Genomic DNA, 27,165 nt, shown 5'->3' with positions numbered 1-27,165 from the left:
AGAAAGCAACTTTGGCAGAAATAATGATAATTTGAAGTTAGTGGCCACCAAATTCAATGATTACTTCATCACAGTGGCAGCAAACATTGCACCCACTAACAAACCCACAGTCTAAGGCCAGTGTATGTGTTTAGTAATCAGAACATCCTCTGTCTCGGGTTTGAACCGTGCCACTTCTTAAATTTTGAACAAAAATCATCAACAATTATGGCTGAAGGCTTCCGGTAAAAAGACACCCTTGTTCTACCAATGGGCTTGCCAAAGAGGGTGGAAGAGCAGATAGAGGTTCAGTGCATTCTCTTGCCCTTGGAGTGGGAAACTGCCCCAAAGATGCATAAGAATCAGGAATGATCAAAGGCATGAGATTGCAGAAGCCAATGGCATCCACTGCCTTAAAGACACACAATGTGTATCCACAACACATGTGGCCTGTAATTGCAGAAGTGTCATGATGATCTCTCCATTGACAAAAAGATTGTGGACTAGTCCCCCATTCGGATCTCCATAGGGAACTGCCAAAAGGGAAGTGACCATGAGAAAGAGATTGAATAACTGACAAAAGGGTAACATTCTATAAGTCAGAGTGTAGAATGTCAGTAGTTTGAACATGGTAGGAAAGCTAAAAAATCTGAAAAGGGAAAGTTAGAGGTTCAATTTAGACATAGTGGGGATCAGTGAAGTGAAATGGAAAGAAAATAAGGCTGTCAGGTCAGACGAGAATAGGGTAATATAAACAGCAGCAGAAAATGGTATAATGTGAGTGCAATTCACTGTGAATACGACGGTAGGGTAGAGTGTCAGTTACTATGAACAATTCAGTGATAGTGTTCTTACCATCAGAATTGACAGCAAATGAACACCAGCAGCAATAGTTGAGATATATATGATGACTTAGCAAATGGAAGATGAAGAGATATGAGTATATGATGATATTGAACAGGTAATTCAGTACATAAAGGGAGGTGAAAATCAAATAGCCTTGCTTGATTGGAATGCAGTTGTGGGGGAAGGAATAGAAGAAAGGATGATAGGAGAATATGGGCTTGGAAGTAGGATGTAGAGACGAGAAAGACTAATTGAGTTCTGCAGTAAATATCAGTTAGTAATTGTGAGTATTCTGTTCAAGAATCACAAGAGGTGGTGGTATACGTGGAAAAGGCTGGGACATACAGGAAGATTCCAATTAGATTACAACATGGTGAAGCAGGGATTCTGAAATAAGATTGGATTGTAAGGTGAATCCAGGAGCAGATATAGACTCATATCACAATTTAGTAATGATGAAGAGTAGGTTGAAGTTCAAGACACTAGCCAGGAAGAATCAGTACCCAAAGAAGAGTGATATGTAAGTACAAAGGAATGAAGAGAGGCTTGAAGTTCCCTGAGGCTGTATATCTCATGATAATGAACAGCTCAGTAGGCATGTCAGTTGAAGAGGAATGGATATACCTAAAAAGGGCAATCAGTGTAATTGGAAAGAAAAACATAGATCTAAGAATGGTAGCTGTGAAGAAACCACGGATGACACAAGAGATACTTCAGTTGATTGACCAAAGAGGGAAGTACAAAAATGTGCTGGGAAATTCCCCGTAATATAGAAATACAAATCACTTAGGAATGAAATAAAAACACGAGTTGCAGAGAAGCTAAAGTTAAATGGCTGCATGAAAAATGTGAAGAAATTTGAAAAGAAATGATTGTTGTAAGGACTGCCTCAACATACAGAAAAGTCGAAAGAACCTTTGATAAATTTTTTAAAAAAGCAGGGTGGTAACGTTGAGTGCAATGGAAATTCCTCTGTTAACTGCAGAGGAGAGAGCAGTTAGGTGGAAGAAGTACATTGAAGACGTCTGTGGGGTGGGGGAACTTGTCTAATGACATGGTAGAACAGTACACAGGAGTCAACAGGGAGGAGAGGGAATCTAGTATTAGCATCAGAATTTAAAAGAACTTTAGATGAGTTAAGATCAAATAAGGAAGAAGGGATAGATAACATCCCTTTGGAGTTTTTAAAATCATTGGGGGAAGTGGCAACAAGACTATTCATTACGGTATATTGATAATTTTTACTTATGTTGGTGTGTAGAATACATGAGACCGGTGATACACCATCAGCCTTCAGGAATCATCATCCACACTATTCTGAAGATAGCAACAGTTGACAAAGTGCTAGAATTATCACACAATCAGTTTGACAATAGTGCATCTGAGTTACTGGGAAGAATAACCATATGGAAGACTGGAAAAGAAAATTGAGGGTCTGTAGATGACGAAAAGACTTGGCAGTGGAAAAGGTAGAGAGGTATTCCTGATGTACTGCATAATGGAAGCAAGACTGTGGAAAAATAAAGACATGTTTGTAGAATTTGTCAACCTGAAAAAAGTGTTTGAGAATTTAAAATGATACAAAACATTCAAAATTCTGAGGAAAATAGAGATAAGCTATAGGGAAAGGGGAAAAATGTACAATATGTACAAGAACCAAGAGGGAACAATAAGACTGGAAGACCAAAAACGAAGAGCTGGATTAAAAAGGGTGTAAGACAGGGCTGTCATCTTTTGCCTCTACTGTTCAATCTATACATCGAAAAGCAATGATAGGGAGAGGGGAAAGAGGCTCAAGAGTCTGATTAAAATTCAGTGAAATGATATCACTGATAAGATTTGTTGATGGCATTGCTATCCTGAGTGAGAGTGAAGAATAATTACAGGGTATGCAGATTGAGAGTAAATCGTAAAGAGATGAAAGAAATGAGAAGTAGCAGAAATTAGAACAGCAACAAATTTAACAAAAGAATTGGGGATCATGAAATAGACAATGTTAGGAATTCTGCTCTCTAGGCAACAAAATAACTCATGATGGACAGACCAAGGAGAACATAAAAAAATAGGTAGCACTGGCAAAAAGGGCATTCATGGCCAAGATAAGTCTACTAGTATCAAACATAGGCCTTAACTGAAGGAAGAGCTTCATGAGAATGTACATTTGGAGCACAGCATTGTATGATAGTGAAACCCAGACACTGAAACCCGTACCAGAAGAGATGAAAGCTTTTGAGCTGCTACAGAAGAATGTTGAAAATTAGATGGAGTGGTGGGTGAGGAATGAGGTGATTCTCTCTCGGAGTGGTGAGGAAAGGAATATGTGGAATGCACTGGCAAGGGACAGGATGACAGGCTGTCTGTTAAGAAATTAGGTGATAACTAACATGGTACTAAAGTGAGCTATAGAGGGTAAAAACTGGGGATTAGAATATACTCAGCAAATGACTGATGACATAGATTACCACCAAGAGACATTAAAGTTCTCTGCTGCTCAGTGAACAAGACATTTGTGCTCCGTGCCATGAAAACAACAGACAGAAATTTGCTTTTGGTCAGCACATCTATCACTGAGTGTGACACAGGGTTCATTGACTTCTAGATCTCATGGATGAACAGAGTGGGCTAAGTTTCATAGAATTGCTGTTTTTGAAATTTGTATCAATTTGTTGGGGGCTTTCTAGCCTCAAATAAGTTAATAAACTGTGGTAACTTATTCTTACTGATGTCAGTGTTTGAGGCTGTAGTCACACGCATCTGTCTGATGACACTTCTTTAAAACAGGAATGGTCTTCACATCTTCATGTTGCTATAAGTGCTTTGTTCCTCTAACAGACTGTTATAAAATTGCTGTTAGAATGCAAGAAAATCCTTTTGTATATCTATGATTAGGGACAGGAAAAAATAGATGTTACGTTATGGCCAAAATCGGTGTTATTTTTTGCAGTGTTATTTTCTGGCAAGCTCTTCCTATTATCAGTTATATATTTTTGTCATATTTAACCATTTTTCAGCGTTATGTTGAAAATGGAACTATTCCTAAGATAGGGTGGGCCAAACATGAGACAAAAGTAGAGAAAAATTATTTTAACAAAAAATTTTGACAGAAATAATTATTTAAAAACAAATACCAAATGTAAAAATGAAAATAACAGTATGCTGCAGATTTTTATTTATGACATGTTTCACACTTCGTCATATCGTTCTTGAGCTGTGAAGACCACAGAAGCCGGTCTCGGAGGCTCAAGAATGACCTGAAGATGGCGCTAGAAGCGTGAAACGCATCATCAATAAAGTATCTTCAACAAAGAATATTATTTCAATTTTTAACATTTATATACTGTTGCTGTGCTTGGCCAGAATGGTGTGGAGTTGATACATATATTTTAAATACTGCAACCAAACAGCTTTCAGTCCTGCAGCTGCAAATTGCTGATTGTTTCAAATTGCTGATTGTCGACTGCAGTTGCCTGCAGACATTTCACTATGTCAACATGTCCCGACTACATTGACATTTGGTTATGAATAAAATTCCGTAGAGATTGATACCCCTTCAGAGTATGTGCAGTACTAAGAACAGTCATCCCAGGTACAGATTGCAAGATCCTGGCCACTTCGGAGTTAATAGGATTGAGAATTATTGTCCTTGGATCAAAACAAGAATCCAAGGCTTTGAAAACTGATTTACTTGGCTCTGTGGCCATGAGAGTCGACAATCTTGTTTGGAGGTGCAGTCCAGTTCACTTCATTCCCCCCTTAATTTCTGCCTCAAGCACTCTCCTCTGTATCGTTTTTAAAATCTCACTGTTTTCATTGCCAAATATTCCTTTTTCCACAATACTGAAGCATACTTAAAGGTGCTTCAACTTTATTCAAAGTTCATGTGAAGTTGGATGCTTTGAGGTCGCTAAGAAGACAGCCATGCTCATCAAGTATCTGGCATGTTCTTTAACAAACATGGCCTCTTCAAGAATCCTAGTTACATCATTATCTGACAGTGAAATAATATACTCAATGCCTGCATTCGACAGCTCTTGCGTATCATCACTGTGGAAGAATTCAATCATTATCTCAAAATATTTTGCTATGTAAGTGGCTGTAGAGAGCCAAGAGTTCCTTCATGTTAAAACTGGAAGAGGAAAAATCTTTGGATTTCTGTTTTTCTCTTGAAGAAACTGCAAATATAAATGTTTCCTCTTTCCAGTGTTTAAAAAAAGCACTCTTTAAATAAGGGATTGTAGTATTTAACATACTAAGTTCCTTGGAATAAATTTTAGCAATTAGATTGATTTTACGTGCCCAGCATTGAACATGGATTAAATTATCACCTATTATTGTTTTCAAGGAGTCGACACATTTGTTCATCTACCTAGCACTGTCACTCACTACTGCCTTAACATTATCGTACTGTATATTATATGTTTCAAGAGCCCCAAAATAGCACGAGCACATTGTGTCGAGTTGGCTGCATTGAAATCTTTCACACTTGCCACAAAAATTTCTGCTCATTCCAAGATTCAATAGTTCTCAACAAAACAGCAAAACACAACGGCCTCTTCCGTCAGTGGTCTCGTCGGCTAATATATCATCTTTCTCTGCTAGTTGTTCCATTACCCCATGTTTCCTTTGCTGTTGTATTGTAGGCAAATAGTATCTCTTTGCTTTACAAAATGGGATGTTACCAGCACCTTAAAAGAACAGTCTGTTAGTTATCTGAACCTTTAAAATAATGTGATACTGTACAAAGAGCAAAATAGGGGGAACCGGAGTAATTGGAACACCAGGTTATTAGAACAATGGCCTACAAACAGTAACCCAAGCAAGTTAAAGGTACCAAGAAGTTGTTGTGGATATGTAACAATTAGATCTTACGCTTAAATTAATACCATTATTTAAGATTCACTAATTAGATTTTGGTGAAAATTTCAGGATATGTAGTGCTGAGGTTAGGTATGTTCCTGACAGCCCTACAATACATTCATTTATTATAAGTGTGAAGGAGTGGGACACACTGTTTCAATACCTCCAGATGTGGTAATTAGAACTTACAGTTGCAGACTTAACATTATTATTTTTTTAACAGTTAATGGTTTGTCCCTAAAATAAGATACAAATGTTTATCAAAGATGAGAGGCACAGACTTCAATTTTGAACTGATTGGGAGTACACATAAAGTGAATATTCACCAAAATAATTTTGAGGCAGGCTGTAGCCACAATATAAATAAAAAAGTAACACCACTGCTCACTCACTGCTCACCTTCATGAACTCGTTCATCCACTGTCGAAACTTTCGTTCTCCAGTTTGTGGAGTGGAATGTTGGCCGTCAAAAATGTTTCCACAGTCCTTTCGACCAGATATTCACAATCGCTCTTCTTCTTTTTTGCAGTTTCAAAGCTGCTGCTAATTCTAGACTGCTACTTTATTGGCAGACTGGTCTGCTTCAACTTGTTGCTCTTATGTTTTCTGGTCTGCACATGTTTCCCTATAGAATCTTTACGCTCCCATGAAACTGTGATATTGCAGATTTTATAAAACACTGTTAACGTATCGGGAACATACAAACAATTGATTTTAAATTCTCACACCCTTTCGTCAGCGGTGACTGCAGGCTTCGGCATTTTCACAGAACACATGCGTTCATTGCTGAGTCTAGAATAAGAATACAATGGAAAAAAAAAGCAGATGGTAAAAATTAGTATCTGAACAGGGGACTGCAATAGCTTTGAAATGATCGAAAAACGTGTCACAAACAAAACACGAGTCGAGTGAAGTGTACCCCTACTCTAACTCAGAAAGCTATGCACATGCCCGAATCTGGCAGCTTGGCAGTGTCAGAAAAATTTTTCTGGTAGATTCTGGCTGCTTTATCTCACTGCTTATACATGAGACAGCCACACTCCAAGTAGCCAAAAGTGCCAGTAGGCACCACTTATATACGATTTCAACTCTGCCCATGCATGGCAAGCTGTCTGGTAAATGCTTAAACGAATCTTATTTCAACAAAATTTGAAAATAAGCATATTGATATTAATTGAAATTTCGGTAAGTTAATACATGCAGAAAAATTTGCACTCAGCTTTGAAAACCACAATGCAATTGGTATACGCACAATTTTGTTTATTCGCGAGGGTTGGCAGCGAGCATATGCAAAACAGTTGTCCTGCCAATGAATGGTGCTTGTAAACTTGACTAATGGCTGAAACACAAGCATGTACAATATTAACGTGGTTTGCATGCTATCGCAGAGTACACCTTTTTCTTTGTTTGACTGATTTGAGAATGGGCTCTGATACGTGAAACTGGTCATCAATTAAACAAAAGTAACTGAATTTTGCAACTTTGGCTGTTTTCTACATCAAACTGGTTAACTCAAGTTGCTGTCATTTTATTAATCCAGTGTGCTGAAAATCCTAAAAGATGAATTTTATATAGCTGCTTGTTTCCATAGGAGAAATTGGTGCTGTCCTGTAAGATACCTGCCACACCAACCATTCGGAACTTATCATATATACGGAAATAAACGCCCAAATATTTATTTCATACTTCGATCTCTAATCAGAAGGAAATGTTAACATCATTTATTGCAGAACATACTTTCATTACACTTTTGGATTTTTCCTTTACTTTTACTGTAAAAAATGGTAGTCATAAGCTGAAGACGGTGTTGGCAGTGTTCACACCCACCTCCTTCTGAATACATTCATAACAAAGACCCAGACTGTGTTGATAATGCTACGATGGAGAAAAATACATACTAGCATGCAAACCTACATCCATTCATATCATAAACCACGAAAATATCCATCACGTTATATTGTGCCATTGCTTGGAAGCGGCATGCTGTGACACTTACACTACAAAAGAAATAAATAATCAAAATTCATACAGTAGTCGTTTGTATGTGCTCGCAAAAGTTGGTAGTCAAAAGGACACAGTGACACAACGAATGCAAAAAGTAGTGCGACGGTTGAACATGGAACGTTTCAGCATTAAATATGTCACCAACATCATTAGATTTACGACACTTCTTACCTGGAAACACACAAATTTTGTTGAAAAACGCCAATTTGCATTACTTCCTTAAAAAATGCCGAATTAGCGTTACTTCCTTAAAAAACTGATGAATTCACATTATTTCCTTAAAAATCACCACCAAATTTGCGTTATTCGTCGTGTTATTGTTGAAACAAATTTTTCCAGTCCCTATCTATGAAGAATTAAACTGGTATCTCATTAGGCTCTGTACCATTTGTTCATTCAAGCAGTTCCATTTAGTTTCTGGTTGTAACAATTACTTTTCTGCATGTGTCATTGTAGTTCTTATGTGGTAGTCGAAAGAAGGAACCTTAGTATGATCTTCTGCGGGGAAACAATTTCAAAAGAAGGAACTCACTATTTCCGCCTTCTCTCTTTGAACTGTTAACATACCATTGTGATTAATGAATGACTGGATAAATGACTGATTTGTGGACAGATTTTAAATAAGGTGAAAATATCTTAGGACATTTTGTCTAGTTAAGAGCAAGACACACAACTGAGGTTCAAACAAGAAGGAGAAAATTAAGTTTTTTAGTAGGAATGCTCTTGATACTCCCTTTGAGTCAGTCATTGTACACTGAGGTGATAAAAGCCAAGGGATAGTGAAGTGCACATATACAGGTGGCTGTAGTATTGCGTGACAAGGTTTAAAAGGGCAGTGCATTGGCAGAGCTGTCATTTATACTCAGGTGATTCATGTCAGAATTTTCAGAATGATTTTGGCTGGACAATGGTAATTAACAGACTTTGAACGCAGAGTGGTAGTTGGAGCTAGATGCATGGGACATTCTATTTCTGAGAGGGAATTAAATATTCTGAGGTCCACAGTGTCAAGAGTGTGCCGAGAGTACCAAATTTCAGGCATTACCTCTCACCACAGATAACGCAGAGGCCAATGGTCTTCACTTAACAATGAAGTACAGAGGTGGTTGTGTGGATTTACCACTGCTAACAGACAAGCAACACTACGTGGAATGACTGCTGAAATCGGTGTGGGACATACGACAAATGTATTTGTTTTTAGGAAAGCGTGGGGAAACTGGGCATTAATGGGCTATAGCAGCAGACAACCGACATGAGTGCCTTTGCTAACAGCACGACATTGCCTGCAGTGCCTTTACTGGGCTCGTGACTGTATCAGTTGGATCCTAGATGACTTATAATTGAGATGTCAGTTCATGCATGACATCTTGTACTGGCAACAATTTCACAATTAAGGACAGCTGTAGGGACAGCATGGCTCAATATTTCTGCAGGGGATTTCCAATGACTTGGTGAGTCTGTGCCACATTGAGTTGTTGTGCTGCGCTGGTAGAAAGGAGATGCTACATGATATTAGGAAATATCCCATGACTTCTGTCACATCAATGTAAGGGATGAGCTATTTTTCTAATTTAGTTTAAAACAAATCAGCTTTGGAAGTTTGATATATCAGTACTTTTTCCACAGCGCTATCAGAAGACTATCATGGCAAAATTAGGACTGTCACCAAAAACAGATCCAGCATCAGTGGATGAGGAGGTGAAGAAGAAAGCAAAAGTGTATGGCATGCAAGCACAGGAGCTAGTGCTGCATCCAGAACAGGTGTTCAAGGGGCATCTGGTGAGCACCCTGGAGTGCCAGGACTGTCTCCACCACTCTCAGCGGATTGAGAGCTTTCTCGATCTCAGTCTGCCCATTAATAGCGATAAGGTGAGTCTGTGGCTATTTGTGTGACCACACATTGAATTTTACTACTTAACAGTGTATTGAAGAAAGATTCCTAGACATATGTTGGTATTCATAATTGGAACTGTCCTGATTATTTGTGAAACAGTCTTTTGCTTGTAGGACAAAAGTTAAATAGCATTTTGAGTGTGAGGGGAGTGCAGCTATGAATTAGCATTCACATATGGTATCACCTACACCTCTGTTTGCAAATTTAAACTGGATTTCTAACAGTGAACGTAACATGGGATTACCTTGCCTACCATAACTCCCAGTCTCACTAACTTTTATACAACAAACATTTTAGTTTCTCTTTTTCTCAGCAATCTCTCTTTCTGTAACTAACATAATCAGTTTCTCTATTCTCCCAGCAGTCTCTAGTAACAAACTCCTTGTTCTATACTGTGACTTGCACAGGTGTTGTCAGCCAAACTTGCATCACTGGACCATCTTCCGTTGCTGTGAAATCAGGAACTTATTCAATGCTACTGTTGTGCATGGTAAATAAGTTAGACTAATGTATGGGATTCATAGGCAGTTCACTCGTTGCTAACGTATTCATTTTTTACAGTGTCAGTTGTTATATCCAGTTCCAAAATTAACCTTTCAAATGTGTGGGATGTGCACATATTTGATGTAGCTGTCAAGACAATTGCCCTATTTTGGAGTAGAACTTGTGTAACAAAACAAAACGCTTTTTCTGAAAATTCCTTAATACTTTCACTGTGTATTACTACCTTAACTGTAGTTTAGTAGATTCACACTGTCATTTGTTAGCATACTTAGCTCATTAATTTCTGTATGACCGGTCATGACAAAAATTGTAGTTCTCAGTCATTGCAGAAGCAGATAGAATAATGTTAATTTTATGCATAATTGAGAGCATTAACATGGTTCAGTCTGTCATCACGTAGATTCGCTCAGGTGAACAAATCACTCTCTTTTTTGCGTGATAAACTGTTTTCTGTTTTCAAGAATGACATTTATATCGTTAGTAGCATATTTTCCGAGTCATACTCCCGCGACAGTATTGGGCAAGCCCCAAATAGAGGCTTAGACCTCATAAGCAGTTCTGTCCAAGTTAGCCACTCAGAATGTCTCATAGACTGTCTATTGTTTTGTCCTTCTCAAAACTTATCATTGGCATTCCACAAGTTTCAGTTCTAGTTGCTGTCTATAAATAACCTTCCATCTTACACTGATAAAGCAGAAACTGTACTCTTTACTGATTATGCAACCATCAAACTCTAGCCCAACAGAGCTTCAACAACAGAATGAGCAATAAATAAAATATTCAAAGATGTTATTGATTTGTTGTCAGTGAACAGTCTGTCGCGGAACTTGGGAAAAACAGTTCGTACAGTTCTGTATAAGGAAAGATGTGTCACCATCAATAACAATATAACATAGGGGAAATTAAGTGCGTAAAACTGGCTGTTCGAAGTTCCTGGTTGTGCATATCAGAACTTGACTTGGAAATCATATATTACATATATTCTCAAATGCTCAAGCTCTGCAACATTTGCTCTACATGTAATTTCTGATTTTGATGACGAAGGCATTAGAAAGTTCGCTTACTTTGCATACTTCCATTCATTGATGTCATAGAGAATAATTATGTGGGGCAGTTCCACAATAGAATAAGCATTCATTGCACAGAAACATTTTTAAGGATGTTAATGGTATACATCCTCAGTCTTCATGTAAGCAACTGTTAAAAAAATTAGTAATGCTAACAAGTCTCGCAATGCATTTACTGTCTCAAGAGGTTTGTTGTGAAGAATCAGGCAGTATTTGAAAATAATAAATTATTCATAAATATAACACTAGAAAGAAAAATATCCTCCACTAAGAAAAATATCCTTCACTGTTCACAACTTAATGTTATTCTTGCACAAAAAGGAACAAAATGTGCAGCCATAAAAATATTTGACCATCTCCCTTGTGAATTAAAGGTCTTGGCAGATAATGATAATCCTCCTCTGTAGATGATCATATTAATAAGCAGCATGTGTGGGGTTGGGTTACATTCATCAAACTTCGTTGCAAATGAAGATCAAAAGAAAAAAATTACTATATGTATATACTACGTAATGCTCTTTATATAAATTTCAAATATGACGACTTCCTCTAATTGGTTTTGTTAACTGTATATGGTGTTTTAATTAAAAGAAGTATGCCTATTTTTACAGTAAGTACATTACAACAATGAACTGTTTCTTTTTGCCCATCCGATAACCTCATAATAGGGATGCAACAGAAGTTTCTGACATTGTTCGCTTTAACTCTGGGAAGTAGTCGTCATGTTGATCAATGAGTGCAATGTTTGTTATAAATTTGGTTTCTTTGGATAAATGATCAACTTCTGGGGTGCCATCACTTAATTTTGATGTCATTTATTCACTTCATTCAAATATTTCTAGTAGTTTTCGATTGTTTGTTTCATTTCTCATCTCATTTGTACACTAGGTGCATGGAACAAGTGGGGGAGTCTTAACATGTATACCTAACTAGCACAGTTGGTAGATTCCTGTAAAAAAGGGAAAAAAAGTGTATTGATACTGTAATTCTGTGTCAAAAAAATTGTCAAGTTACCTGACTGTAATGAAAGGAGCCTGTCCCCACTAAGTGAATAGATCATTAGCTGATTCTGTGATATATAGGAGTGCTAAGAATATTTGTGATTGTCATTTGTAGCCTCAGCCTCCAGCAGTGAGGAAAAAGAACAGCATGGAATCATTTGATTTCGGTGGGAATTCTACAGACGATCACCCTTCAAAACATCAGCTGAAAAAAGAACGAAGAATGCAACGTAAAGCCAGAAAAATAAAGAAAGGATTTAATGCTGATCCACACAAAGCTGAACCAACAATAGCAGAGGAAACAAACAGCAAAAGGAATTCCGGAGAGTCAGGTAAGCTGTTTTAAGGTAGTGAGAGAGGTGCACAGTGGTTCAGTCCACTAGACCTGCCTTTGGGAAGAGTGGCACCCAAATCTTTGGCTGACCATTCAGAAACAATTTTTCTGTTGTTGCTTTAAATAACTTCAGCCTCAACCAAAACTGTTCGATCGTTGTACAGTCCACATATGTACTCCATCTCTAGTGACTATGTTATTGCTGGGACATAAGACCTTAAATTCCTTTCCTTTGCATTACAGAGCTTACCTTTGCTAAATGATTGGTTAATTACAGAGATACCTGGGCATGCCAGAAGGACCTCTGAAGAATATAGTTCCGTGCAATAAAGGGAGAGTAACTAAGGCTGTGAAATTGACCAGTTGAAGTAATTTTGAATATTTGGTATAAAATCTGCTTCATTAAAATAATAGATTTTCCATTCTGGCCAGTGTTGATCTAGACAAATTACAACAGACCTAAATGTGTATGAAGATAATACGTCAATAATTAATAGTGTTAATTATGTGAATAATTTTGAACCAACTGTTATCAACTGCTTTTGTAGTTTAGAAAATGTGGAAATATTTCTCGCAGGGTATGGTGCAGTATGTCATGCTATAGGCTTTTATCACTCCCCCTCCCCCCCTCTAACTTTTTACCCGATGAAAGATTGCATTACTGACCCAATTAATCAGATTGGGAGAAAAAAAATTAGGACACAACTTTACTAAAAGACGCAATTGGTTGATCCAATACATTCTAAAGCATCAAAGAATTGTCAGTTGGATAATGCCAGGAAGTGTGTGCAGGATGGACGGTTTGCACAGGATAAGCTACAGTCGAGACAGAGAAAGAAGATCCTTGACAGCTTGCTGTGCTGTTGTAAGCTTTCAGGTGTGAAGCAAAAATGGCTGCAGGTAAAAATAATTGTTATCTACAGAGCTGTGACAACATGAGGCATTGCCATAGAGTTGCTTACAAAATCACATTATGTTGTTGGTTAAGCTATGCCATGCCCAGCCCACTGCAACTGTCAGGCATTAGCTTTTGCCAGCTCAATTATAGTGTGGGAGAGAGCTATGTAAAACTAACTTTTGGGTTCCATTACTTCCCCCCTCCCCCCCTCTCTCCCCCCCCCCCCTCTCTCTCTCTCTCTCTCTCTCTCTCTCTCTCTCTCTCACTCACACACACACACACACACACACACACACACACACACACACACACACACACACAGGCACACACTCACTGGGTTTTCCAATTTCCTCCTAGTCCCTAGTTGTATTATTCATGCCACTATAATTTCTCTTCCTTTTCTGTCTTTACATTTAACTCGATACCTTCTATCATCTCTGGATTGATGATGAAACCAGCACAGTGCTTATCATTGTAATGTCTTTGACTTCCTGCTGTCCTTTACACCTTCTTCAGCATCTTTATGAGGACGAAGAAAGACAAAACAGGTGAATCCCCATCAGTATGGTGTCAAAGTGACTGTCACTTATATCCAGCTGTCCCAACCATCCTCACTTTTCTTCTAGAGGCAGGGAATTAAAAAGTTCCAATAGCAAGGAATATTTTTTTCTACTTTTAAGTGCATCTGTTGGCAGTATTTGGAATTTCACGTCATGAATGTAAGTACTGGACAGCCATTCTCTCTCTTATAACTCAGTATTTTAGTGTTAAGCTAGTGAAACTCCTTTCCTTATTTAGCTGAATAGCCCTGCAGAAACATGTCAGTATATATAAGTTCTTACAGTTCTTTGAATTGAAGAAGTATATTTTTATTGGGGTAGATTTCTGCATTTTGGAAGCAGGCTGAAGCTAATTTGAAGAATACTTATGGTAGTTTATGGCAACACTCCTCTGAATTACTTCTCGTCATTGCTAGAACATACAGTAGAACAATAACCAGATTGTGATGATGACTCGGCCTTCACCAATCTCAAGTTGATTTTAGACATTTTCCCATAGCTTCTGTAGAGATTTTATATAAAAAAAATTTTAAAAAAAGATTGGAGTACCACTTTCAGGAAAATGTTTCTTTTGTGCACCACATTTGTAGTGAATAAAAGCTTTGACTAGTATTACGATATGGAAACAAAAACTTTGAATGGTACTACATTATGAAATAAATACAAATAATTTTTTTCCTATCTCAACCTTCATGAAATTGCAAAAGCCAGAGGGCATCATTTTAGTCAATATTGTTCTGTTCCTCTACACTGCATCACCATTTGCTGTGCAATATGTGTTTTATTTACATTTACCCAAAATTTGATCATTAGGTCAATTTCCAAGTAAACAATGAGTATATCAAATAAAACTGTGTTAAAATTGCTTCAGAATAAAAAGTTGTACATCAGACATGATAAGAAATATATGCAATGTGAAGTGAACTTCTCCATATTTACTTTAGTTGCAAACTTTTGATTGGAATCATATTAGTGGCAGTTCTAAAAGGTTTTATATAATATTCATTTAAAAAAAAGTCTTCTGGTACAGATTTTTAATTTTTTACACAAACATTGCCTGATCTCCGAATTACATCTGTGGAACACTGATGAGGATACTTAACAAGGAATTGAGATTTTTATGAACTATTTGTGGACACACAAATCAAATACATACATATTTTCCCTACTGAAAAAGCTAACTTGAGAGAACTTAAGTTGTGTGGTGTTGATGTTGATACTGGATGTGAGTATGGGGAATTTGGTAATTCAGACAACTTATTTGTATATAATACTTTTTATCAGTGGCAAAATAATTGCAGAAAATGGTTTGTTGTTTGATAATTTGTTTAGTTGAGTGTTAGTACAAACTTGGTTTGTAGTAAGGCCATTAGAAATAAGGTGTAAATAAATGTTGGTCTGTTTGATATGCAGAGCACAGTGATGCTGATGTAGAAGATAACTTGGAGCAAGAAGCAACACTGGCACCAGGGCAGAATGGAGAGTCTGGCTACAGCTCAGAGAAGGCAGATGTGGGTCGGGAGGACTCAGGATGTTCAAGCCCAATTTTGGGCGCGCCACTGCTCTGTGATGAGTATGCTGATTACAATGACGATGAGCACATTGTGGTGGGGCCATTGCTCAACAATGGTGATTCAGCATTAGCCAGCCCTGGGTCTCCAACCGCTTGTGAGTATTCTGAATGCAATCACTGTGAGCAATTTTTGTTTTCATATAAGCAGGTTTATGTGCTGTTTTGGTGGCTTTGTGTTTTTGATCCTGTAGGTTGTATTTGCTATTATACAGGGTGAGCCCAGACTTTTGAAATTTTGGAGGTTGTGCAGGAATATTTTAAGAGTATTTTTGTAGGATTGGATGAGAAAGGAATGGGGTAGCTTTGTAGCCCATCCTCCATCTGTACGTAGAGCAGGCAGCAAAGAAACCATAAAGAAATTTGAGAAAAGGATTAAAGTTTAAAATAAAGCAATAAAAACTTTTGCGTTTACCAATGAAATTCTGTCAGAGATAGCAAAGGTCATAGATAATCAGTTGAATTGAATGTGTAGTGTCTTGAGAATAGGTTCTAGTAAAAGTATAGGATAAAAGTAAAACAAGAGTAATGGAATGTAGTTGAATTAAATCTGGTGATACTGAGAGAATGAGATAAGGAAATAAGACACTTTGTTTTGTTCTTTGAGCAGTAAAATAACAGACAGTGGCCTAAGTAGAAACATTATAAAATGTAGCCTAGCAATACCAAGAAAATGGTTTCTGAAAAAGAGATAAGTTCCTATTCAGTATTAATTTAAACATTAGGGGGGTCTTCTTTAAAAGTAATTGTCTAGAGAGCAACTTATGCTGTGAAAAGTGAATGATAAACAGTAAAAGCAGTAGGAAAGTAGGACCATTTGAAATATGCTGTTACGTAAGAATGCCACAGATGGGTTTATTGGATGACTAATTAAAAGGTAACGAATAGAAATGAGTAGAAAATGGCTTTGTGACACAACTTAATAAATGAAGGGCTAGGTTAACAGGGTATATCCCGGAGCATCAAGGAATATTTGATTTGGTAATAGAGAGCAAGGCTTGGGCACAGTGAGCACATTCCAGTGGATGTATTTGTATGTATTATGCCGATATGAAGATACGTAAACATAAGTCATGTGAAGAGTTGCAGAAAACCAGTCTTCAGACAGTAACATGCACAATAAACTAGTAGTAATGTCAGAAAAAAGCTTAAGCAGTTGGTAATGAGCTGTGTGATTGTTGCTTTTGCAAAATTTGCACCAAAGTGAAGTTGAAGTTATAAAGACCTAGGTTTTAAAAGGCGTAAATGTTTTAAAAGAAGTAAATATTTTCTGGTTAATACATTTTCTGTTCGTAGGTGCAAGAGAAGCAGACCCGTTGTCCATCATACCACTTCCTCCACCACCACCACACTCACCTTCACCGACACTGTCACTCCCGGGGCGGTCTGAGCTGACACTCTCACTGCCACAGATAATCCCTCTGCCTCCACCACCTGCATCTTCACCAACAGGAGCACCCAGTCCTGCCTCCTCTGATGTCAGTGTGGAAGTTGCATGTGGCAGCCCCGTGCCGGATATGGGTTCGGCTGACTTTGCTGATCTGGAGGATAGGCCATTCTCTCGCTTTGGATTCCGTGAGGCAGATGACATGGTACCCACACCCAACCAGTCAGTCGGAGAAGAGACACCTGTTGTGGACATCTGCAGTGGAATTGGCACTCTGTCTTTGAGCCCTGGTGGTGCAGCTGGTGATGAGACAGGTGCTGTTCTGAATGGTGTAACAAGCTGTACACCATCTCCCATCCTATCACCTCCATCACCTGAGGGAACAGATGAATATGATACCAAAAATCGAACTCTTGCACCACGGTATCAGTGTGCAGAGGGAGAGTGTTCAGTGCTCTCCTGCTTGAACCAGTTTACTGCAATTGAGCTGATGACTGGTAACAACAAAGTGGGCTGTGTGAACTGCACCCAGAGGCACAACAAAGGTGAGTTCAATAGCAAGATTGACTCATGAGTCAATCACATTGGCTGTTAACTTAATTATTGTTGGTGTAGCCTTATTTTTGAAGTATGATTTTATCTCCAAGAAGACTGTATATTCAAATATAACATTGATTTTTTATTAGCACATTTGAGGATGGGTATTGAGCTCAGTTTTGCAAGATTCATGCTTACATATTTGCTATTTGTGTGATATGCTTAATAAAATGCCCTCATTTTTGTTTGGGTATCATGTAACTTATACTCATGGACTCATCCATTTGCAAATGGGAGTAATGTATCATTATTCTTTGCTGTTTTCCTCCCTTAACTCTTGATAATACTGCTAGAAGTTCCATAAGAAAACTGTATCCCTCCCTCCCTGCCTCCTCTTACACACACACACACACACACACACACACACACACACACACACACACAGCAACAGCTGCTTGGGTTTCTACCCCTCACAAAAAGTTAGCACTTTTTCATTTAGCATTAGGGCATATATCCATTTTTAAGGTGTGTGTGTGTGTGTGTGTGTGTGTGTGTGTGTGTGTGTGAGAGAGAGAGAGAGAGAGAGAGAGAGAGAGAGAGAGAGAGAGTGTGAGTGCGCGCGCGTGCTGCTTTAAGTAAGAAGGCAGTACCACATGTAATCAATAAGACACATTACAGCACTCTGTCCCCTACACAGCCCAAGCAGTTATTCTTAGTAATTTGAGAGCTATTTATACCAAACTCTGTATGTTACTAACTTGCTTCTATCGCCAAGATTGCCGTTGTATTCTTGTGCAGTTGCACTGTATCTAGAGGTAGCTAGTTCAAGCGGAAGTGAGACTGAGGAAGTTCTGAATCGCCATATTCTTTGTCAGTGTGTGTGGCTGGTGCCCATCGATCTTGGTACCTGACTGTCAGCTCAGCCACCATACGACAGAGTGGGCTAGTTGAATTAATATGTGATGGGCCAACGTCTCGCATCCTGCTGAATTAACGGACAGCGAGGTGCTGGTGTGATAGAGGTGGTAACCAAGTGTTACCACACACTGCAGTGTTTCATCTACATAAGATACCCATGAGTTTGGTTTTCATTTTTTGTATAACTAACTAATTGTTGTACTCTTGTATATGTATTTGTTGTCACATTTGTCCTCCCCACTTTCACAATGCACATTTAAATATCATCACTGATATGGAAGAAGTTCATATTTTACATGCTGCAATAATGTGAATTAATCTGGGTGTTTCAATTGCCTGATGGTATTACAGTTTCTGTGGTAGTAATAGCGCTCCCTTAATGCAAGTGATTCATGATGTAAGCTATTTTATGTTCTCATTAATAGTTTGTAGTTCTATGTTCTTTTATACAGATGACAATCTAGAGATTTTACAGTGAAAGCAAGGTAGTCATGAGATTGCTAGGCAGTGTAATATGTTTTGACATATCTTAAATTATGGTACCTAATTTCAATATATCAGTGATGAATTTTAAGACACTGTGTGAAAATGTTCTTCGCTTCATACAGTTTGTATGATTTTAACTGCATTTTTGCAGTATAACTGTGGTCAAAATGTTCAAATATTCAAAAATAAATTAGAATAACAGTTGCAAAATTCCACTAAAAATATTTGTGTGTTCAGATTTAACTTTGTTGTTATTTTCAATTCTGCCTGCTGTGCCTGACCAATAACTTTCATTTGTGGGCTGTTGACTGTGCAGCACACACAAGCTTACGTTGAATCTCAACATGCTATCACTTATTGTATTTCAACTTTAGGTAACAGGGAACCAATGCTCATATGTACAGTTTATCATACATTTACTCATTACGTTACATGAATGAAATTTTTGACAGATCTCTAGGCCTCTTCTGTCTGCTGGCTTTGGCATTGTATTGCATTGTCATGATGTACTCGTTACTCAGTGGTGCACCACGCTGCTCCAAACCAGCATGTCATTTCACAGAGATTACAAAAACCCCGCATAGGCGCCACAGCTTGTGGGAAAAACTGTGATTGCCGTCTGTGGCATGCAGCCATATAAGCTTAATGTGCAAAACAGGCGACAAAAGCCCACAAACAGCTTTCCATCCTTAACCACTAAACTATTATATGGTTTCAACTATCGTGACCCTCATTCGTTGGCTAGGTAGGCATAGAGCTACACGTCACTCTGCCAGAGTGATATGTTACACCAAACAGCCTAAGGCAGTTATACATTATTTATAAAACTCAACTTTCTGTAACCCACATTTTGTGTGGTTAGTACCATATCTTGGGAATGGTTTAGTAGTAGTTCTTGTACACCAGATATGAGAAGCAGTACATATGGTATGTATAAGTGTTACAAAACTTGAAAAATGGGGGTAGAAAAAACTGGCCAGAAGAAAATTTGTTAAAATTAGTGGCAGACAGTAAAGAGTAAGTGTGACTAGGTTTGGCCTTTTCTTGCATGATATCTTGTGAACTATGGATGGCTTTAATTTCTCCAGATTTCCGGAAAGTGTTCAAGTCAGTACAACATTGCAGACCGTTAATGAAGTTTTGAGCATACAGATTAGGTACCCAGATATGTTAGTGGCGAGAACACTTTTGAAGTAATAGAACCTAGTATGCTGTTCAAGACGGCAAGTGTTCATTGGAGACAAAGGTACTGCCACAAGTGCCCCAGGGAAGTGTGATAGGAGTGCTCTTGTTATCTATATACATAAAACGATATGAGAGACAATGTGAGCAATCTGTGACTGTTTGCTGTTAATGCTGAAGTCTGCAGGAAATTGTTATTGCCTGAGTGATTGGAGGATGATACAGGACGACTTGGAAAACATTTCTTATTTGTGTGCTGAAAGGCATTTTTCTCCAAATGTAAAAAAAAAAAAGTAAATTAATGCAGATGAGTAGGAAAAATAATCCTGTAATGTTTGAAAATAATATAAGTGTGCTGCTTGATGCAGTCAAGCTGATTAAATATCTAGGTGCAACATTGTAAATCATCCTGAAGTAGAACAAACACAAAAGGTCAGTTGTAAGGAATATAAATGATCAATTTTGTTTTACTTGGGACTTCTAGGGACGTTTAGCTAATATGTAAAGGAGACCACGTACAGAACACTTGTATGACTCACTCTACAGTACTGCCAGAGTGCTTGGGGTCCCCACCAGGTTGAATGAAAGGGAGATATGAAAGCATTTTAGAGACCAACACTTGGATGTTATGGAAATGCTCTATGAACACAGCTGTGAATACATTTAAGGAAGATGATCCTATCTTGCAACATTATTGAAAAAGTTTAAAGGGCTGGAATTTGTGACAAACTGAGAATGGTTCTATTGCTGGCAACATACGAGACAAGAAAAAACAGGGCTCATATGGGAGTAAGGATATAGATAGTCATTTTTCCCTTCCTCCACTTGCAAATGGAAGAGGAAAGGGAATGACTAGTGATTTACAAGGTACAGCATTGGTGTATGTAGATATTGATGTATAGAGCAGTTCTGTAAACATCACTCCAAATCTCTAGCCTTGGGAGCTATAAAGTAAAAGGAAAATGTATGCTAAGCTACTTAAATTACTCAAATCTGGAATAATAGAGTAACACTCAAAAATTTTAATACTCTCTATCATCGAAACCGTCATGTATAAAGAGTGTAATCCTCATATTCGTCTTCTTCTAATTATTTTGTTGAGTCCTTTTACTGTCATGGACACTTTTTATTGTTTAATGTACATTGTAGTATTTGTTATCAGTCACAGAAAAACACCATTTTTGATTAATCTCTGGGGATCAAAATATTTTTTTTTCCTGAGTGATGATTATTCTTAAAAGGTGCTTAATGTCTTGCTCCTTGAAGTGTTTCTCAGTCAGAATTGGTACATTGTTAGTAGGGACAGTTTGGCTCAAGCCATACAAGCTGCTGCTTGGGGCACCAAGTTTAGAAGAGCATCCAAGTGGAAGATTGGTATAGAGTGTGTATTCCAGTTTGTGGCGAAAGTTGACTTGGGTGAAATGGGGAGGACTGTCAAATGATAAGTTGCGCATGTGGAAAAATGTTTATGGACCAGAACTGTTTGTAAGGTATTAGTAATATTCTTATGGTGAGCTCCAAACTAAGTAGAGTTTCGCATGAAAATAACTTTTTTTTTCAGATCGTAATATACAAAAAGATATGACTTGTGAGAAGAATTATACAGAGCTTTGAAAGACCTAAGTTAAAACAAGGCACTTGGAATAAAAAATATCCCCTCAGATTTGGAGAAATGTTACGGAGAGCCAGTCATAACAAAACTGTTTCACCTGGTGTACAAGATACGTGATACTGGAGAAATACCATTAGACTCAGAGAAGTATGTAATAGTTCCAGTTCCTAAGGTACTACCAGATGTGAAACTACTGACGTATCAGATTAATAAGTCATGGTTCCAAAATACTGACATGAATTATCTATCGAAGAAAGGAAAAACTGGCAGGGTTTGACATCCGGGAGGATCAATACGAATTCTGGGGCAATGTAGGAACACCTGAGACAATGCTTCCCCTAAGTCTTATGTTAGAAAACCGCTGAAAAGGCAAACATGTTTACAGCACTCTTAGGTTTAGAGAAAACTTTAGACTGTTGACTAGAGAATACTGTCATTGAAATTCTAAAGGTAGCAGGGTAAAATATAGGCAGCGAAAGGCTATCTGCAACTTGTATAGAAACCAGACTTCAATTATATTAGCTGAAGGATATGAAAGGTAAACAGTAGTCAAGAAGAGAGTGAGACAGGATTGTAGCACGACTCTGATGTTATTCTGTCTGTGGACTGAACAGCTATAAGGAGTAGGCAGATAAAAATGAAACAGATGTAAAAAAGGAAGTAAACAGTTTATTATTTCAAAAGTAATTGACATAACTGTCCATATATTTATCCCAATGTGTGACAAGATGGTCAGTGCCTTCATGGAAAAATGTCTGCAGTTGCATATGGACCCAAATGTACATACCTTCATCTGGCGCAAATAGATGGCCACAAATGTCCTTCTTCAGCCCCCCCCCCCCCCCCCCCCTCCCCGCCAAAGAAAAAAAGGCATGTTGAGAGATTGGGACTATTTGGAGGATGTGTAAGGGCTTCCCAGTGAAACTTATGTTACATAGTCAAAACAACATTAACATGTGGGTGGGCATTATCCTGCAACAGAATGATGCCATCCATCAACAATATACTGGTGTGCATTAATTTTGGTGCCACGAGCCAAAACATCATTACTTTCATGGATTGGGCATGTGCCGATTTGGATTTTTTTTTTTTGTGGGAGTGACTCCATGTACTTCCGTTGTTGGCTCTGGCACTTCCTCTCCGGCTAAGTACAATGACAATATTGGGCAGGAAACAATACTCTTCATCATGATACCATTCCATGTGCTACAGTGATGTAGACATTCATTTCAACTTTTGGTATTATTTAAATGCGAATATTTTAGGTTAGGCTTTACTGTGGCTGTTATTGACATTAAATGAAACAAGTTTACTGTTACCTGTCACTGTTCATTTATCTTCACAATGTGTTTCAAAGGTTTAATCCTCCATCATAAGGAAGATTTACATTTGTTAGTATGACATTAGTGTGTGTGTTCTTTTAAGATTTTTTGGAGGAACTTGTGCCACTGTCTAGTGGAGAAACAAAACACTATTTCAGAAAATGGTTTTGGGTTTTGACAAAAACTAAACATATATCAAAAAATAACAATAAAATAAGTAAAATAGAGTACCTCCAGTGGTCGCAGGTTCCTTTCATTGTCGTAACACATCACTATTAAGTGCAAGAATGGTACAGCAGAAGATAAAACATTATCACAAAGTACTAAGAATATACATCGTAACAACATCATTACAGAATAAACTTTAAAGGATTTTGGAGATGTTTGTTTTGTAGTGTCGAATACATGCGTTGGAATAAATCTTTCAGCTGATATATAAATCTGGTTTTTACAAGTTAATATAGCTTACACTTCTGGTCTTCTGTCAGGCTATGGGTGAACCCATTGTGCACACATTTTCTGTAACTTTGGATGCTCTGTTATGAAGGTGTGAGTAGTACCATGACTGATGCCCAACATGAGCCAGATGTCTTCAACCCACCGCTGCCCCCCTTTTCTGATGACAGTAAGGGTAATGACACAATAAGACTGCACGGTCTGATTGCTGTCATTCCATGACACTTGACCTCAAAATAGTTTATTTCATGAAAACCCTTGCACATGAGATTTTCTGTTTGCCATAAACAGCAGACATTCAGGCCTGAATTTCGCTTCTTGACAGTCCTTCTCAGTCAGAAACTGCACTAAACCTCGCTGTTCCTCTTTGTGGCTGCTGTAGAGAAGTGGGTTGCATACGTGACTCGGTGACCTCACATCGAGCATGACTGATAGACAAATGGCACTGCAGTGGACATTCACATTGTTCCTTTCTGATCCCAATAGAGGGCACTTTTACACACACACACACACACACACACACACACACACACACAAAACTTGCATTACCAACATCCGCTCCAAGCCAGCAAAACAAGGGTAATGGAATGTAGTCAAATTAAATCAAATCATGCTGAGGAAATTAGATTAGGAAATGACACTAAATGGAGAAAGAAAAGGGAGGGGAGGGGGGGAGGGGGAGGGGGGGGGGGAGAGAGAGAGAGAGAGAGAGAGAGAGAGAGAGAGAGAGAGAGAGAGAGAACGCACACAAGTTGTGAAGACTCGCCACTCTCTCTCTGGAGCTTATCTAGAACTATCAAGTTTCTTTCACATTCCTCAGTTGTTTTTAATTTGCTTACTTTGCTATTTTGACATAGGAACATGTGAACAAATATTTTGTATTTGTTGCTAGGTGGATGACACTATGTATGATTTATTTTTCCTGATTTATGAGTCACCCTGTGTATTAAACATCTCTCCATCCTATAGTGGTGGTCTTGAGGGAAGACAGACATGATTCTGTGCAGTCTTTTAATATATGTATTAGCCACAACACTGCTTGCCCTATCGCACACAGTTCATCCAATAATATTGTTAACAGACAAACCTCTCGTGTCACATCAAATAGTACTTTGTGTTTGCAAATTGTCAAATTTGAGAACTTATTTTTACATATCGCTGTGTGATATATAGCTTTTAACAATTTCTGGTAAACTTTTTACATTCAACTGACCTGTGAGAAAGTGAACACAGTCGGAAAAGGGAATGATGAACAAAATACCCTCTGTCATGCTCTATACAGCTGTTTGTGAGATACATGTGTAGATATATATATCTTTGGCAAAGTGATGTTATGCACTTCTGATAGGCAGAGAGAACTTCAGCATAACTGGATTTCTGGAAGGAAGGGCAGTGACATCGTTGATACAATGAACCAGTTAAAATGCAGTAACTGTTTCATTAGAGGTCTGTCAATTGTGAAACTAGTCGTACATATTCCATAATGTCTGAAATCATGTATTTGTTAACAAGACGTCTTCATGTTTTGTTGCAGTCTTGAGATGATAATATCAGTAAACTGTACATTGTAATGATTTTTTTGGCTCATAGTCCTTTCTTTTTCCAGGAAAAGAGGGTAAGATGGTGTGCACAAACTCCACGAAACAACTACTGATCAGCAGCCCACCAGCAGTGCTGATCTTACACCTCAAAAGGTTCCAAGTTCATGTGAACACATTGCGGAAGATCACTCGCCATGTTACTTTTCCACTGGTTTTGGACCTTGCACCTATTTGTTCCACAAAATCTAAGGTAACTGAATATGTTAATTTTGCGGAACATAATATATACCAACATCATGTTACAAACAGTGGAAAATTCAGGATGGAACAATGCCAATATTATGAAAAGGGTAGTTGCTACTCACCATATAGCAGAGATACTGAGTCACAGATAGGCACAACAAAAAGACTGCCAAAACAAAGCTTTCGGTCACACACACACACACACACACACACACACACACACACACACACACGCATGTGTGTGTTGTCTATTCTGAGGGCCTGTTTGGCCGAAAGCTTTGCTTGACAGCCTTTTTTAGTTGTGCTTTTGTGCGATTTGGCATCTCTGCTATATTTTGAGTAGCAGCTGTCCTTCCCATAATATTAAAACTTTGTGATACAGCTAGATGACACATTTATCATAAATATTCCAATTTACTCTTATGGCCTGATTTAAAAAACTGATGATGTGTTGTATGTCTCACTGAAAAAGTACTGTTAAAAAAATTCAAAGGTACTGCTTTGAAATAGTTATTTAGTTGTTATGAAGATGCATTTATTCATGTATTTACTTTAATATATATTGTCTATCTAAGGGAAAATTCACTTGAGAAAACTGTGAAATTGCAAGAAGGTATGACAGCCAGTACCTATCTTCAGAAGGTTAAATTCCATAAACTGCCGATACACACATGTAAAAGCCGAGAAAACTATCTTAGCTTTTTGCATTGTTAATCCATCTTTAAATAGTCAAGAGAGATAGTTTTAGGAAGATTTTAAAGGAGGTCCAGATTGCTCAGGCCCTAATAAAGAGGGATATACCTGTTGTGAGAAAAGGTGGGACAAAGATGAAAGGGGCCGCATCAGAGTAGGAGATAAAACATAGTATTGGTAAGCACTGTGTCAGTATTAGTTTAGAGATGATAGAACTGAGTGAGAAGTAAAGACGCTTTAAGAGGAAGAGAAATGAGAACTGTGCAATTAAGAGCTAGGAAAAAAGTAGAATTGGATGAAAATCAAAATGAGTAAATAAATGCTGCCAAAAAGAAATAGGATTGGTTGTTAAACAAGATGAAGTTCAGGAAGGTGGTGAATGAGGGTCTGTCTTACACAGCAGTTTCCTTTCTTTGGAGCTCAGGAAAACTAGTACCAGATGGGAAGACTCAAATGACCCCTGTAGCATAGCGTGCTATATGGTCATTAGAGACATTCTGTAGAGCATGCTTAGAAATTGAATATTAGATTATCCCAGTATTTGAATTTGAAAATATTTTAAAATGTCTTGTCATTCAATTTCTTATTTGCAGTCTGCAGTGTACAAAATTATTATATACAACATTAGGTATCACATGTTTATATGAATTGTAAATGTATATAAATCGGTGGCAAAAATGTGTATCAGACTGAAAAATATAACTACTGGAATTTCAAGCAAATTAGCACCCTGATGAAAATGCATAATTGATGTGTGACACATATTAAATTCACTGATATTACCTATAAGATAGCTGAAATCTAGATCTGCAGTAAAACCAGATTCTTGTGACACTGCTGTAAATACCTACCTTGTTTTCCAAATCATTGTACAGTCATAGAGAACACTAGTTCCCTATGGAATCCAATCTCGTGCATGTCAGTTTTGGTTGTGAGTGAATACAAAATGCTAATAATACAAATATTTTATTAAATTATTAGTTATCAAACGTTGATGTTGTAACTGCACAGTCAATTGAGGGAAGTTTAAAATGAGGCGGATGTCCCATCTCAGTTGTCTTCACCTGTCATCTTCCTCAGTGCATTTTTCTCACCTTCTTTACTGCTCATATCATCTGTGGTTGTTGAATCATTGCAGTTGATGATTATAGGCTTGATTACAGTGTCTCGGATGACTTCTTTCTCAAAACCTGTCTGTAGATTTTCTGCATGCTGAACATATTTCTGCCATTGTTAGGTAGTGGTGTTTTCCAAGGCCTCATGCAGTAAGCAGT

The 27,165-nt window shown here is 37.9% G+C and overlaps 1 protein-coding gene across 5 annotated transcripts in view; it reads left to right on the top strand.

The window, feature by feature from the left end:
• The window catches only part of LOC124588936 (ubiquitin carboxyl-terminal hydrolase 45), a 146,478-nt gene that overhangs the window by 76,554 nt on the left and 42,759 nt on the right, over positions 1–27,165 (top strand). For all 5 annotated transcript variants that reach the window (XM_047131510.1, XM_047131513.1, XM_047131512.1 and 2 more), the window contains exons 9-13: positions 9,313–9,555; positions 12,268–12,484; positions 15,358–15,612; positions 16,811–17,446; positions 25,021–25,205. In XM_047131510.1, coding sequence (XP_046987466.1) covers positions 9,313–9,555; positions 12,268–12,484; positions 15,358–15,612; positions 16,811–17,446; positions 25,021–25,205 — 1,536 coding nt within the window. The remainder of the gene's footprint in view (positions 1–9,312; positions 9,556–12,267; positions 12,485–15,357; positions 15,613–16,810; positions 17,447–25,020; positions 25,206–27,165) is intronic.

The sequence above is a fragment of the Schistocerca americana genome, chromosome 2, assembly GCF_021461395.2.
Source record: "Schistocerca americana isolate TAMUIC-IGC-003095 chromosome 2, iqSchAmer2.1, whole genome shotgun sequence".
Taxonomy (NCBI): domain Eukaryota; kingdom Metazoa; phylum Arthropoda; class Insecta; order Orthoptera; family Acrididae; genus Schistocerca; species Schistocerca americana.
The sequence above is the reverse complement of the archived record's forward strand: the minus strand, read 5'-3'. Positions and strand labels throughout refer to the sequence as shown.